Source organism: Ictalurus punctatus, chromosome 6, assembly GCF_001660625.3.
Source record: "Ictalurus punctatus breed USDA103 chromosome 6, Coco_2.0, whole genome shotgun sequence".
In the NCBI taxonomy this organism is placed as follows: Eukaryota; Metazoa; Chordata; class Actinopteri; order Siluriformes; family Ictaluridae; genus Ictalurus; species Ictalurus punctatus.
In genome coordinates this window covers 23,694,349-23,707,316 of record NC_030421.2, presented here as the reverse complement: position 1 = coordinate 23,707,316, position 12,968 = coordinate 23,694,349, and the positions used below count along the sequence as shown (strand labels likewise).

The 12,968-nt window shown below is 41.1% G+C and overlaps 1 protein-coding gene across 5 annotated transcripts in view; it reads left to right on the top strand.

Moving 5' to 3' along the window:
* The window catches only part of dync1i2a (dynein, cytoplasmic 1, intermediate chain 2a), a 38,920-nt gene that overhangs the window by 1,899 nt on the left and 24,053 nt on the right, over positions 1-12,968 (top strand). For 3 of the 5 annotated variants that reach the window (XM_017469451.2, XM_017469449.2, XM_017469450.2), the window contains exons 3-6: positions 2,330-2,444; positions 4,639-4,729; positions 6,069-6,122; positions 6,561-6,676. In XM_017469451.2, coding sequence (XP_017324940.1) covers positions 2,330-2,444; positions 4,639-4,729; positions 6,069-6,122; positions 6,561-6,676 — 376 coding nt within the window. The remainder of the gene's footprint in view (positions 1-2,329; positions 2,445-4,638; positions 4,730-6,068; positions 6,123-6,560; positions 6,677-12,968) is intronic. The other 2 variants (XM_017469454.2, XM_017469452.2) reach the window with 1 other exon arrangement.

Sequence of the window (12,968 nt, the reverse complement as noted above, 5' to 3'; positions counted from 1 at the left end):
GCTGCTTTAAGTACTACAGTGCATCTCATCCTCATGGACTGCACCAGATTTGTCAGTTCTTGCTGTGAGATGTTACTCCACTCTTCCACCAAGGCATTTACAAGTTCTCCATCACGTCTGGGGACACACACGGTTACATGTAATTTTCCACTGCAATAACGATCAGATGTCCTTCCTGTTCGTCAGTAGAAAGGTCTCTTTAGTGTCCTAAGTTATTGTAACTGTGACCTTAATTGCCTACCACCTGTAAACTGTTAGTATCTTAAGGACTGTTCCACAGGAGCATATACAATAATTGTTTATAGTTCATTGAACAAGCATGAAAAACATTGTTTAAACCCTTTCCGATAAAGATCTGTAAAGCTTATTTGGATTTTACAAAATGATCTTTAAAATACAGTCTCCTGAAAAAGGGATGTTTCTTTTTTTGCTGAGTATGAGGGGTTTTTTTTTTTGCTTTAGATAGTAAATGTAGGTGATGTGGTGCAAATGTATCACAAAGGATTAAAGACATTTTCTCAAAATATTATATTTAGCTTGAAGAGCAAAAATAAATAATTTCTAATTCTTCACACAAAAATGTGAGAATGAAATATTTGGTACATAAATAGATTTTAACGACTAATTGTGTTTGTGAGTCATAATGTCAGTCACTTAGAAATGCACTGACCATATTTGCGATTTGATTTTACATCAAGTGGCTCTTGTTTGTCAAAGTTTTACACACTTTTATTCAGTGTATGAAATCAGCCAGGGTTTGAATGTGATTTATGAGTCAGGACTGGCTGGTTGACGCAGTGGTGCAGCGGGTAACATTACCACCTCACAGGGTGGTAATCCTGAGTTTAGTTCCCAGTTCAATCCTGATCTTAGGTTAACTCTGGATTCCTTCCAGTTCCCAAAAACATGCTGATTGACTATGCTAAATTGCCCCTAGGTGTGAATGAGTGTGTGAATGTGTGTGTATATGGTTTCCTGCAGTGGACTGGCCTTCTATCCAGGGTGTATTCCTGCCCTCACGTTCTCGTCTTCCTGAGATCCATCGTGACCCTGATCAGGAAAAAGTGGTTACTGAAGATGAATGAATAAAAATTATCGCACTAACGTTTGTGACTAAAGACATTGATGTTTATAGATGGATAAAAAAAAAAAAAAACACTACTATTATATGCATAGTTCTAAAGTTAGCTACTGTACTTCAGTTTGGCCTCTCCAGTTGAGAGGGTCATGAACTTGGGTTTGGTGTTTTCTTCCTTTGGAATAGATGCTATCACAGATTCTTAAGGACCATCTTTAACATCTTGGAGACAGTGGAAAAACAATACAATTAGTTTTCACCGCTTCGTATTTCCGCACACCTCAGCAAGCATTCTTCATTTGGATTGTACCCCATGTTTTATCTTTTGTCTATTTCTGTGACCAGTACACTTGAAGTAAGCATTATACAACTTATTCTGACTGGTAGTTATGATCGGGAGCTCACAGCGGGGTTTATCACAGATTGTGTTATGTATTTGTGTAATGAATACTAGGTATTGTAGCAGCTAAACAGTGATGAACTTAAACACCTCAACAACAATGCGAAACTGTAAATTCTTCCATATGCATGTAATACACATTGCAAAACATGCCACATAAGTTTGAATCCCTAGCTTTATATGTGAAATGATAAAACAGTTGTAAAGCTGAGCATAAGATTGTTCATTTCATGTTCCTTGACCAAACTGTGATATATAGTGCCTTGCACAAGTATTCATCCCCATTGAATTTATCCACATTTTGGCATGTTATTACCAGGAATTGGCCTTTACTATGTGATTTCCTCAATATGTCTGACATTCAAAGGTGAAGTATATTTTTATCCCCTCCCCCCCCAAAAAAAACAACAACAACTAATTAATGAATGTAAAGGAATTTGTTAATTAAAATAAAAAATACTTTTCTGTTTGCATAAGTATTAGAACCACGTTTGGCTGCAGTTAGAGCTGCAAGTTTTCTGGGCTATGTCTCCATTAGCTTTGCACATCTGGATCTTTTTATTTTAGCCCATTCTTCTTAAAAAAAAATAGCTCACGCTCTAATGGAGACTGTCGTTGAACAGCAATATAAAATTTTCCCTCAGATACATACCCAATCCTGAGTGAGGTCTGGGCCGTGACTAGGACATTCTAACTAACACAGTGGATTTGGACCACTCTGTTATTGCTTTGGCAGAATGATTAGGATTGTTACCCTGTTCAAGGTGAACCTCCATACCAGTCTCAAGTCTCTTTGGAGACTGGAGTAAGTCTTTTTTTTTTTAAAGCATGCTTCTTTGTAACTCTGTCAGGCGGAGCAGCTGAAAGAACCTGTTGTGGTGCAGGATGACTCTGATCTGGAGAAGAAGAGGAGAGAGACTGAAGCACTGCTTCAGAGCATGGGAATTGCACCAGATGTGCATGCGGGTCAGTGATGCTTCACACTTTCTTCTTACTTCATCAGTTCTTTACAGCCATAGCCATAGTTCTCTGCATTCGTTGGTCCCTTGGGCCTAGTTCTTTATACATGGATTACTTGGGTGGATTGGATTGAAAGCCTGGTCATTCCTCTTTCCCCTCGTCAAAGCCACGGGCATTACCTATTGTCATACAGAGATAGTTAGGGGACACGATCTCATAAGCCTTTTTACTTCTTTTCATAACTATTTTGTTACTTTATGTAAGACATCATAGTATATAAAACCTTCCAGTTTATTTTTCTTGACCTCTTAACCTCACTGCAGGCTCTGACGTAAGGAATGAAAATGAAACGAAATAAACCATGGTGAGATGCACGAGTTGACCAGTGAACAGTATCGAGTGAAATTATTTTTCGGCATTTCATTAATCAGTTGCTGTTTAATGGATCAAGATTTTAAGTGTCAACACATCTGCCCTTTCGCATCAACACAGCAGCGTGCAATTTTCTCAATTCAATTAAACCCAGCTATTTTAATCAACTACGCACATGCAGTCGGAGTACATTAACCTGTTTTGGAATGATCACACTTGGATCAGGCTCACGTCAGCTTGCCTTGTATTTATTCAGTGACTTATGAAGAGCACAGCCCTGTACATGTTCCATACAAACGCATGCAATTGCTGGAGATGTCCATGGATAAATCAGTAAACTAGGGTTTAGCTAGAGTTGTACAGACAAACATGATGTCGAATTTCCTCTTTGGCTCAGTAAAGTCTTATTTTTAAATTATGATGCTGACATAAAAGGCATTACATGGCTTGGATCCTCATTATTTATCTGGTTTAGTAATCCCTTACACCCCAAATCGCAGACTGCGCTCTTCACAGTGTAATCTGTTAACTGTTCCACAAACCCGCTTAAAATCTATGGGTGTCTGGGCTTTTTCTCTCTATGCTCCTTCCCTTTGTGCCTCTCTTCCTCTTGAACTCAGGGAAGCTCAGACCTTTGGCATTTTTAAAGCTCAACTTAAGACTTACTTTTTTAAACTTGCATTTGACTGGTGATACTTTTATTATTATTATTATTATTGTTGTTGTTGTTGTTGTTGTTGTTGTTGTTTTTATATAAAAAAAAAATTTAAATAAAAAATTCTATGTACTGCTTATTTTGTGTACAGCACTTTGAGAAGCTGCTTTTAAAGGCACTCTATAAAATCCATTTTATTATTTTCTTAACTTAACCTCACCTAAATTCAGAAGCTTCAAACTTCAAGATTTCCAGACAATCTTATTAGAGATCTATTAAATTAGTGTGTCTTTAAAACATCCATTGTTGCAAACAAAGCAAAAACAGTCTTTGCAGGGGGTATGTGCCTTAAAAACTGTCAGCCGTAATCCCTTAAAAGTGATTAGTCCATGTGGTTATTGCTGGATTTCACACAGCAGACACTAGGGGGCAGAAGTACTCCAGGCTACACTGTGAGAGCAAAGGCTCGGTGTTCGATGTCCATTTATCATCAGTCAAAGCTGGTGAGCTGCTGCTAGTAACTACAGTATAAACTGACATGTAACCATTTTCAGTGTTTAACATCACGTCATGAATTTTAAGCAGTAAAGCATATTTATTTCTAATCTGATTCCGAAACATCATTCATTTATTCACTTCACTCTGTCTGCTTCTGTACATTTGGCTTTTATGTGAAAATATCGACAGATAGAGTGAACTGAAGTGCATAAATAAATGATCATATTAGAAATCATTCAGATGCTTTACATACACACATTTATAATTACGAATTCGCAATTCAATTACGCGTAAAAGCGTAAATGGAAAACAAATTTTCTGTAGTATTCACAAACATCTGAAATATAACGTATTATTGCACTTCACTTCACCCTGTCTTGTTGTGAATTTTTATGAACTAATTAATGCATAAAAACATTGATAGTATTTCTTTAAACGTTAAGAGTGTTCTAAAATATTGAGTTGTATTGTCACAAAAATATATTTATGATGTACTATATTGTGATTTTTAAAAAATTTATTTATTTATTCCCCGCCCCATGATGGTTCAATATCTTATTTTAACAATATCATCTAACTTTTCCTTTGGTATTTGATTTGAACATGTTTGCATTCAGGTCATATATGCATCCATGTTTATGTGTAAATAAAATGCCTGTCTGCATCGTCCCTCAGTTCCCGGGCCCTTGTCTCCCACGGCCAAATCTGCAGGCACCCCGAGTGAGGCAGGTAGCCAGGATTCAGGCGACGGCACCACAGGACCCAGGTATAATCAACAGCATTCTTCCTCTCTCTTTCTCACTTTCTCTCTCTTTTTGTAATTGATAGTGCTGAAGACATTGATGATTGTGGGATTGCGTGAGCGACAGACAGACAGTCTGTCTGTGCACCAAAGGCACAGTCAAATGTTTATGTTTTTTAAAGGCTTTGTGTGAGGTTTAGCGTACAGGTTTGAACAAGTAGAACGTTTGTCCTCGTCGTCCTGCGCTTTCACCTGCTCTCAAAACGAAATCGTGCCACGTAGAGAAAAAAAAAAAACCTTTGGTGTGAAGATTGAAATGTTTGTTCATTGTTTTTCACATGTCAGGTCAAGTTTATAGTTTAATCTGTTTCTCTTGTCAATTTCATGGATCGTTACATACTAAGTATTTGTTGCTTGAGATAATAGTAACAGTATTGTAGTTTTTTTTAGGAGGTTTTCATTACCACTGCTCCAAAGACTAAATGCATTCACGATTCACATATAGTGTAGTATCATTCCAGTGAAGCAAGCTATTTCTCTGGGTGACAAACTATTTCCAGTGATGCCGAGCAATAATGTTTATTTGTGAATGATCAGAAATAGAATTGCGTGCCATTTTTAGTGGCAGTACAAATAGCCCAAGTAACAATCTGATTCATTGTGAGCTGCCTGAGGGACTCTTTAACCCCTGATTAAAGTTTGGGACTCTCAACAGAAGTTTTGAAACTCTAACCCCCTTCACACACACACACACACACACACACACGTGTGAATGCAGCCCTAGAGGGGGGGGGGGGTCCTTTCCAGCCTGAGGCCCTCCGTGTCCACTCATTTCCCTCTGCTACACTACCGCTTCCTACACACATGGAGGTCATTTTTCTAACCACATATACACACTCACACATCCACAAGGGCTCATGTACATCCTCCTGGGCCACACGCTGTCACACACTCGTAGGTAGATCTGCTGCTCACTTGTGAGTCATGGCCGGGTCTGTGACACAGCTGACCATTTTAACATGTTGCCTCAGATGCTGGGAGACAGAACAAACGTCCTCCTTGCTAGTCATGATTGATGCAGATTGGTTTTGAGAAGTGTACGATCTGCTTTCGGTGGTAAAATCGATTGTGATGCATACACGACCCGTTGTACTTAATTCTACTACATGCCGACTAGGAAGGTTTTTGGATGTAGTTAATATTACGTGTCGTCGAAGGGTCTATTTAAATGCACGTAAAGACGTGTTGTAGAGAGTGCATGTTAATAACTGGTGTGAAAATGTTTTTCTAACCATGCTAATAATATTCTCTTTGAAATATTCTCTCTTGCAATAACACTGGGCTGTTGCTGTGATATTAACAGGACTCTCCACTGGGACTCTGATCCTTCTACATTACTGCTTCACTCCGAGCTGGGGTACCGCATTCTCCTTTTTCTCTTTTATTTATATCTTCTTCTGTTTTCTGCTTGCTTTTACTAATCAAACTCATTTAAATAGGTTATATTAGCACAAAGGGAACCATTTGGTCCTGTGGTTGATCATTTCCTAGATCATCCTGTATCGAATAGGCCGCTTGATTGGTTTCTAATTCTAGTCTCATTTAGTCGAGGGACCGAGTAATTCTTTGCGCACATGTGTTTCTCGGTATTCCCATGTGTTGCTGATAAAACGTAAGAGATGTTTCCCGAAAGAACAAGTGAGGCAGTAGTGCCATTTTGTGATGGTTGTGTGAATGTTTGGCTTTGGCGCTGTGCTCTTACTCATTTTTGTCTGGCTGCTTTCTCATTTGTTGATTTGACTTTCTGTCTGTTTTGTTTGTTTGTTTCTCTGTCCACGTTTGTTCCCACCCTCAGGCGAGGCCCGGCGAAGCTGAGCATTGCAAAGGTGACTCAGGTGGACTTCCCTCCCAAAGAGGTGGTGTCTTACACCAAGGAGACTCAGACCCCCACCATGAGCGAGCAGAAAGAGGGTGAGTTCTGACCATGAAAACACTCGGTGACAAATGTGTCCTTGCTGCCTACATGTCTGCAGCATTTAGTGTTATGTTGTTGTTGCCCAATGTTTTGTTGTTGTTGATTTTCAACACCAACAGCTGCTTTTTGCAGTTACGCGTATCTCCTTTAAATTTCCATACTGATTTTACAATCAAAACAGCCAGTGTACTATACCTTAATAATTAAGGGCACACCTACAACTGAAAAAACAAACAAACAACTAATGACCTGTTTTTCTTTGAAAAGTGCAAGCGTCAGCACCATATGTTTTCCACACACTTCTTTTGTCTACCCAGTTTGTGTTCAGGTGAATTCAGTATGCTGGTAGTTGCAGAGGTAACTTGTGATTACATGCCAGTCATTGGTGATGTGTGATCTTACTGCAGGACCCCAAAACCCTCTGATCAGATGACGAGAGCGTGAGAGAGAGAGAGAGAGAGAGTGTGTGTGTGTGTGTGTGTGTGTGTGTGTGTGTGTGTGATAGAGAGAATCTGTCTGCCTGTCTGTCTCTGTCTGCCTGTCTGTCTGTCTGCCTGTCTGTCTCTGTCTGCCTATTTGTCGGTGTCTGTCTGTCTGCCTGTCTATCTCTGTCTGTCTGCCTGTCTATCTCTGTCTGTCTGCCTGTCTATCTCTGTCTGTCTGCCTGTCTGCCTGTCTGTCTCTGTCTGCCGTTTGTCTGTGTCTGTCTGTCTGCCTGTCTGCCTCTGTCCGCCTGTTTGTCTGTGTCTGTGTGTCTGTCTGTCTGCCTGTGTCTGCCTGCCTGCCTGCCTGTGTCTGCCTGCCTGCCTGCCTGCCTGTGTCTGCCTGCCTATCTGTCTGTGTCTGTGTCTGTCTGTCTGCCTGCCTGCCTGCCTGTGTCTGCTTGCCTGCCTGCCTATCTGTCTGTGTCTGTCTGTCTGCCTGCTTGCCTGTCTGTGTCTGTCTATCTGTCTGTGCCTGTCTGTCTGTGCCTGTCTGTCTGTGCCTGTCTGTGTCTGCCTCTGTGTGTGTGTCTGCCTTAGGGCTGGACGGTACACCTTTATCGGTAACGATAGAAAAAATATTCGGTATAACGCTCGATAAAATGTAAACAGACACGAAATTCGGTTGCATGAACAACCCTCAAGAGTGCGCCCTCCATGGATCATAAACAGCCTATTATATGCCTTGATAAAGGAGTGTGCTACGAGTGATAAGCAAACAGCCAATAACGAGTTGCGTATCTGTGGGGTTCGGTTGTCATCGCCACGTGACATCACAACACAAGCGGAAATGAGCTCAGAGCCTGCTGAGGAGATTGTGAATAAAAACGGACATGTAGCTCACCAGTGTAGCAGTTTATTTGGGTTCTTTTCGTCTGACCAACATCAGAACACCGCTGTGTGTGGAAGCTTTACAAAAAAAAAAACCGCCCGTCCCGGCCGAGTACGGAAACGCAAGCTGCGAGAGACTTGTAGTACGCATGCGCAGCGCTCCGTACATGTACAGCGCGTGTGACTCTGAACAGCGGGCGAGGAAGAAATGTGACATTTTGCCGCTTTGTGTTTTCTGTTAAAATGTCGGCTCTGGGGAGGACAGCGAGTTTCCTCAGAGCAGGAGCGCGCCTCGTCAGACGCGGACCTCAGCACAGTGTTCTCCGGAAGTAAGTGATAAAGTGGAAGTTTAAACGAGGCTAGGCTAACTATGCTAACAGGTTGATCACAATCCTTTCTGCGCTGTAGTGTGATGTTGATCTCCCTTAAAGTTGACACTTTTACATTGCACACATTTTATAACGTTTTATTTATTAAGTTCAAGAGTTTCTTTAACATTTATTTATTTGATCTTCATATAAGATATAAGATTTGTTTAAATTCTTTTTTTTTTTTGACTGTTAAAGCTAAAATTATTTGTTGTTCGCCTTAATAAAGTGGTTAAATAAAAAATACCTTTTTTTTCTACTGGTCTTTGTTTAAAAAAGATGAAAATTGATCAATAATTGTTAATACCGAACAATATAAAACATTATATCGTGATAAATTTTTTAACTGTACCGCCCAGCCCGTGTGTGTGTGTGTGTGTGTGTGTGTGTGTGTGTGTGTGTGTGAGAGAGAGAGAGAGAGAGAGAACTTTCTTTGGAAATGATCTGAGATGAGCGAGCATGGAGATGAAAGCTAAGGGAAAATTGCAGTCTCGAGAAACATAAGAAGCCAAGGAAAGATTAAACTCCCTGATGCGTCGTGTGCACACACACAAACACACACACACACACACATTTTATGCTTGCCTTATGTCTCTTACTGAACACAAGGCCAATTTGCATTTTGGATGGGAAAAACAGGCATGACATGAAGGAGAGTGATACAGAAAGAGTGAGGGGGTGGGAGAAGGAGAGCAGGAGAATGGAGGATGATATGATGAAGTGTGCCATAGCTTGCTAAAGCACCTGATGAATGTCAATATGGATGTAATTGCAGCTTGTAGCTTTTATGTGGGGTTGTGCACAAGTCTTTAAAAGAAAAAAAAACAAAAGCTCTATTCCGCGTCTGGCTCGTCATGATCTTTAGGTTGTTCCTCGTGTCATGCACATCAGTAAATTGGTATATAGCGCTTTTATCCAAAGCGCTTTTACACTGTGTCTTATTCACCCATTCACACACACACTCACACACCAATGGTAGCAGAGCTGCTATGCAAGGCGCTAACTTTCCATCGGGAGCAACTTGGGGTTCAGTGTCTTGCCCAAGGACACTTCGGCATGTGGGACCGACCACCAATCCTACGATTAGTGGACAACCCGCTCTACCACCTGAGCCACAGCTGCCACATGCAGGAAGGTGGAGGTGCAGGGATAATAATTGCTCTGTGTGTGTGTTAACAGTTGCATTACAGGGTTTTGTTATGGTCTGTTTAATATCTACTGTAGACATTTTGAGTTGCGCAAAGGTCTTTAGATTTAGCCGAAATAGAGATGCACCAGTGTTGGATTGGCGTCAGGCTGGATTTGGATTTTCTGATTTTTGTTTACACTGTGTACAGGCATGGTTGGTCCCTCTGGGATGTAGCAATTTTTGTAAATCTCCGCAATATTCAGGTTAGCTTGCAATTTTTCTAAATTACTGGAACTTTTCTGCAGATCCTGGCAAAGACTCATCATGTGACATCATCACAACGCACGTTCAGCTGAAGGTCTCTTCGAGTCACGTGCAACGATCATGACTACAGTTAAAAGGTCTCGTTTACCAACAATCCACCGCGAAAGGTCGAGCAAAACAATTACATGCGATTGAAATTTGGTTTGAAAAAAGCTGCCACAAAAATCAAGCACAATAATCACAAATAATGCCACGAAATCTAATATGGACTGAATAATAAGTCGCTGAAATAATCTGTGGGGTCATCCGTTGTCTACTGAGTGTGTAAGTATGTAATGAATATTTCTTGTGTGTGAGAAAGAGAGACGGGGAGAGAGAGTGAGAATGAGAGAGACAGAGCAAGAGAGAGTGAGAGAAAGTGAAGGAGAGAGAGAGTGAAAGAGAGAGGAAGAGAAATAGAGGGAGAGAGTGAGAGAGAGAGAGAAAGAGAGTGAGAGAGAGTGAAAGAGTGAGAGAGAGAGAGACGGAGCAAGAGATAGTGATAGAGAGATAGAGAGTGAGTGAGAGAGAGAGAGTGAGACAGAGCAAGAGAGCGAAAGAGAGGGAGTGAGAAGGAGAGAGAGCGAAAGAGAGAGGAAGAGAAAGGGAGAGTGAGAAGGAGAGAGAGTGAAGGAGAGAGAGGAAGAGAAAGGGAGAGAGGGAGAGTGAGAAGGAGAGAGAGAGCGAAAGAGAGGGAGTGAGAGAGCGAGCTAGAAAGAGTGAGAGAGAATGAGAGAGACCGAGCGTGAGAGAGAGTGAAAGAGTGAGAGAGAGAGACGGAGCAAGAGAGAGTGTGAGAGAAAGTGAAAGAGAGAAAGAGTGAGACAGAGCGAAAGAGAGGGAGTGAGAAGGAGAGAGAGCGAAAGAGAGAGGAAGAGAAGGGGACAGTGAGAAGGAGAGAGAGAGCGAAAGAGAGGGAGTGAGAGAGCGAGCTAGAAAGAGTGAGAGAAAGAGACAGAGAGAGAGTGAGAATGAGAGAGACCGAGCAAGAGAGAGCAAAAGAGAGAGGGAGAGAAAAAAGCGAGAGAGAATGAGTGAGGGGGGAGAGAGAGAATGAGTGAGGGGGGAGAGAGAGAATGAGAGAGGGAGGGAGAGAGAGAATGAGAGAGGGGAAGAAATAGAGAAAGAGAGCGAGAAGGAGAGAGCGGGAGAGGGAGAGAATGAGAAGAGAGGGAGGGAATGAGAGAGAGGAAGAAAGAGAAAGAGAGAGAGAGTATAGTAAGGTCAAAGGACTATCAATGATTGTTGTTTGTATATTTTCTCCAGGTCTCTTCGACCTCCTTTTTTCCCCTCCTTTCTCTATTCTCTTCCCCCTCTCTCCTTGTTAAAGTGTATGGAGTCTTTCCATGGCATCGTAAAAGTGTGTTTAACAGTGCCAATATCTGCAGACAACACCACACCAAAATCCCCCTCCACCTCTGCTTCCATCTATTCCTCCTGCGCTATGTAATCATTTCATCAACTCTCTTGCTTTCCCGTGCAGGCACGTAACTAAACGCGTTGGGTGACATTGAGAGGCTTTCACGCCTCTTGTCCCTGCCACTCAGAGAGATGGCTTTCTCTCTCTTCTCCCTCCATCTTTCTCTCTGGCTGATTGAGTGATTTGTCTTGGGCTGTAGAGGTAGTGAAGGTCTGCTCTCTGAAGGTCAGCGGGTGGTACACCTCAGAAGCAGAGGACAGAGAATCTGCTGCGCTGCGTGCACAGACTCGGCTGCTTGTAGCTTAGGTTGACACATGTGCTGATTAAGGCTCTTGATTTGCGGCATTCAGGTCGTACTCGGTGTCCTTTTTATAAATTCTCGGTCTGCATGAGATCTGACTGTACTTCTGTCCTTTTTGAGAACAACCTATTGTTGAGTTACGGTGAACAGGCCTTCTAAGAGGCACAGATTTATTTCTTTTTTAAATGGCAGTATCTGTATGGATATTCTTTTCATGGAATACAGTTTTCTTAAGGAAAAACATTAGTCCAAATGGAAATCCCATTTTCATGGCTTTTTTTGGGTATCAAATGCCCATGACACATAAAGCAGCCAGTTGTCCAGTGAATGTCGCTCCTAATCAGGTTTCTCCAGACAGTAGCTGCTAAGTGTCATGTGATCACACAGTCCAATTGTATGTTTCGGAAGGCTTCAGAACCATTTGAGGTTGTGAAACGTTTTCTTTGTGAATGTGAACTTTAATTAAAGGTGATTGTTTTAATCATGCTCTCTCTACAGAGTACTACTCTTATTTTAATCACCAGGGCATGTGAGAGGCCTCTTTTATCGAGGGCCTCTCTTAAAACTCAGGCACCCTTAACCCAGCACTCCACTGCCAACCACTAAACTGCCTGCTTTTCCAAATTAAACTTATTGTCTGAGCTGGAATTTATCATTTACATGCACATTATCCTCCTTAAAGACATGTATTTAATGAATCATGAAAAAAAATGAATAATGTGTGGGATGCACCCTTCAGCGCATAATATCTAGGTACATAAGAAACCATGACTAATAAGTGCCAATCTTTTTGTCAGCATGTGAAACACGCATGAAAGTTTTATGTATTCACTCTTTAAGTATGCTAGGATGGGAACCTAATTCAAGCACACATTCTTGTATAGATGTTGTAGGTAGCCGTCTTGATGGATTTCAGGGTTTTTCTTTTTTCGTTTATATGTAATATAGGAAATGAAAGTTTTGAAGGACAGGTTTTCTACACACCCCTGTTAAAATGGCAGGTTTTTGTGAAGTAAAAAAAAAAGAAACTAAGATAAATCATGTCGGAACAACTTCCACCCTCAATGTGAAATTACAACATAAAAGTGAAATGGAAAAATAATCAAACCTTTGAGGGAAAAAATAAAAAAGTTACAATAACCGGGTTGGATAAGTGTGCATACTCTCTTATAATTGGGGATATGGCTGTGTTGAGAATGAACCAATCACATTCGATCTCATGTTCAAAAGTAACTATCATAGAGCTGTCATCAATGAAATTATTCGGATTAACCCCAAATAAAGACCAGCTGTTTCTGTAGGATTTTTTTTTTTACATCGTCTTGGTTTCATCTGACTGTTGAAGCCATGATCCGCAAAGGGCTTACAAAGCCTGTATGGTATCTCACTTGTCAAAAGATATGGACCAGGAGAGGGGTATATAAGAATTTCCATGCAGCATCATGAAGTGGAGA